General features: G+C 52.1%; 1 protein-coding gene across 1 annotated transcript; it reads left to right on the top strand.

Moving 5' to 3' along the window:
- Positions 1-2264, top strand: NCLIV_006720 (conserved hypothetical protein; the record flags this gene model as incomplete). The annotated part of the gene is made up of 4 exons (XM_003880183.1): positions 1-136; positions 518-630; positions 875-1066; positions 2094-2264. The coding sequence occupies 4 exons, from the start codon at positions 1-3 to the stop codon at positions 2262-2264; spliced, it is 612 nt and encodes a 203-aa protein (XP_003880232.1).
- Between the last annotated feature and the right edge of the window lie 553 nt (positions 2265-2817).

Genomic DNA, 2817 nt, shown 5'->3' with positions numbered 1-2817 from the left:
ATGCTTCGCTCTTGCGCGCGGCTCGCGGCGGCCGCTGCGGCTCCGGCAAAGGCCGCTCGCTCTACCGCTGAAGTGCCCGACGTTCTGGTTACCTTTGGAAACCAGTCCGAGAAAATCACTTTTGTCAGCCACCCAGGTGCGTGTGGTTCGCCGTGCATCCTTGGTGCCGTGACATCACGGTAGAAGGGCCAAGGGAGGGCATGCCAAGGTATCAGGAGCGCCGCGACTGTGTACTACCGACGCTTCCGTGTGCAGAATGACGGGGTTTCTCCGAACGCCACAGACTTTTGCCTGTCACGAAATTTTCCCGGGGAGGAGGAAGGTTGTCAGAGGCTCACGACCAGCGGGAGGACTGCGAGGCGGCCGGAAAGATGTTGAGTGCTGTGGACGACCGGCGCCTGTGTCTCACGAAGGAAAAACCAGTCGAAGTCACGATGCGAGCAACGCCCACTTTCGTACGGCTAGGTGGTGTCTCTTTCCACAGGAATCCTTGCTTTCGCTTTCATGTTGTGATCAGGTGTCATGGCCGTTTCCAAGCTCCTGGAAATGGACTACCTGACCGAGCATCGGGCAATCCTTTCACAGGAGAACGTAGACGCCATCCGCGAATATGACGAAGAACTTGCGAATGTAAGGAGAGGACTGGGTTTCCGAAGAGATGGATCCATGGGCAAACCCATAGTGACTGGTCTATTTGTGCACGCCTGTATAATATATATATATATATATATATATATAATGTTGTTCGACGGAGTACGCACGACTCGCGGGTCTCTCGAGCTCTACGGTTCAACCCACTTTTTGGAGTGAGGGTCAGTTTGATCGGCACACTATAATGGTCTTCCGTGCATGCTTTTTTGCGGTGCTGACACAGAAGGCGCAGATTGCGGTCGACAACAACATCCCTGTGAACTTCCAGAATCTCGAATTCTTCGACCGGCAGGAATTTGTTGAAATGCACAAGAAGGAAGAGGCTTTGCTGAAGAAAGCTCGTGAAGATGTTCTCGCCGCTCCACGGGGGCAGTACACAGTGCCCAGCTACGTGGCGGATTACTCGCCGATTGAGGTAAGCTTCACGTTTGGGCGCAAACGTATGGTACAAGGAACGGAGCCGCAAGGCGTGTTCCATGTCACTGCTGGACGCAGGAGAAAGTTGTCTTTGGTTGCTCCCCGTATGTTACACGCACGACTTTCTTCCCGGCCTTACACCTGTGTCAGTGGATCAGCCATCGCGATGTTGCCCACTCACGAATCCCTTCAAAACTTTTTCCGTCGGACTGAAAAATTGATATGAGAGCATTTCCCTAGAGCACGGGGGACCCCGTTTCTCATTGGGCTTCTTGTGTCAATTTTCTTTTAAGAATGCGCGTGTAGAGCACCGCTGCGTATCTGCTTACCAATGGTGTGTGCGCGAACGTGTGGATTTCAACTGTAGTGTACTCTGCGCCTTCTTGAGAATAGTGCAATATGACACGGCACAAATGCAATGCGGGGGAAGTGGACACCGACGCCTCCTCCGTTCTATTCTTGTGCAAGATGAAGTGCCCTGTAAGCCTTTTTTCCGCGCCGAGGCTCATGCGTCCTCGGATGGGGCTGCAGTGCTGGGCGACATAGCGGCGGCGTAAGAGCTCTGATTTTCCATATTGATGTTTCAGAGGGAAGAGAGGACGTTACCCAGACTTTTTTTTTGTCTTGTTATACCAAGGAGGTGTATCGCTTTCAAGGGTCCACGTACATACCCTTTCCTGCACAGCAGGACACAGCAGATGGAAACAGGTGTCAACAGATGTACGGTCCTGACCGTTTGTCGTGTTCGTTTGTTGTTTGCCTAAGAGATCCACGATGTTTCTACAAGTGCGGGAAAGGGCAGCGACTGTGAAAACAATGTCAATGTCTTGTGCCATGTAGGGTTCCAGCAACACAGCCGGAGAAGTCATCGGAATCGGTGACCTTCCAAATAGCCCTACAGTCGTTCTGCCGCTCTCCCATTCCGTAACGCCGGCCCGTAGAGGGTCAAATCGCTAGGTCAGTGGCAGTGAGGGGGGAATTTGAGTGTCCACATTTATGTTTTGTGTGTGTTTTTTCTGTTGTAGATCCCCCGCAAGTATCGTACTGATCTGGATCTGACAGAGGAGATGGTTAAAGTAGATCCGGCGCTTCGCGTGCAGGCCGAACTGCGGGATATCATCACGGACTATCTCGTCAGCGGGAAGAAGAAGGCAGCTGCGTCAGTCACTGGCGGCGAGAAGAAGCAGATCGCCTGAAAGTCCTTGCTTAAGTGTTAACAGACAAAATTCTGCCCCAGCTTTGCGTATGTCTAAAATGCCTGGCCCTTCACCGTCCTTACCCTCCCCTTCCCTGTTAAGCCGGTTGACACGGCAGAAAAAATTATAAAGTGTGGCAGTATTGCTTCGGTTTCTGGGGTGACTACGACGCCATCTCAACCGTTCACTCCTAGCATGACTTCGGTCAGTGCAGCATGTAATAGTTAGTCATGGAACTCTCCCTTGTTCAACGAACTCTGTTCCAGTGTAACAGTCTGGTGTGTCTCAAAGAAATCACGTGATGCCAACAATTCCTCGCATTGGTACTGGACTGCCTCGATCGGGCAGGTAGTGTCACCAGCGATCGACCTGCATCGGGGGAGATCCCCAGGCTGAACCGCTGTACAACTAAGCTGTCACGCGTGGCACGAATAATTGACAGTTAGCCTCTAATTTTTTACAAACGCACGCGAAACACTTATCCCCCGATAAGGGCTCTTCAGCTGCGCACTGAACTTCTCGTTTCTGTACGTTAGCAGTGGCCGAGCACGCG

Source organism: Neospora caninum, chromosome II, assembly GCF_000208865.1.
Source record: "Neospora caninum Liverpool complete genome, chromosome II".
Classification (NCBI taxonomy): domain Eukaryota; phylum Apicomplexa; class Conoidasida; order Eucoccidiorida; family Sarcocystidae; genus Neospora; species Neospora caninum.
Note: the sequence above shows the minus strand (reverse complement) of the source record. Positions and strands in the feature narration are given on the sequence as shown.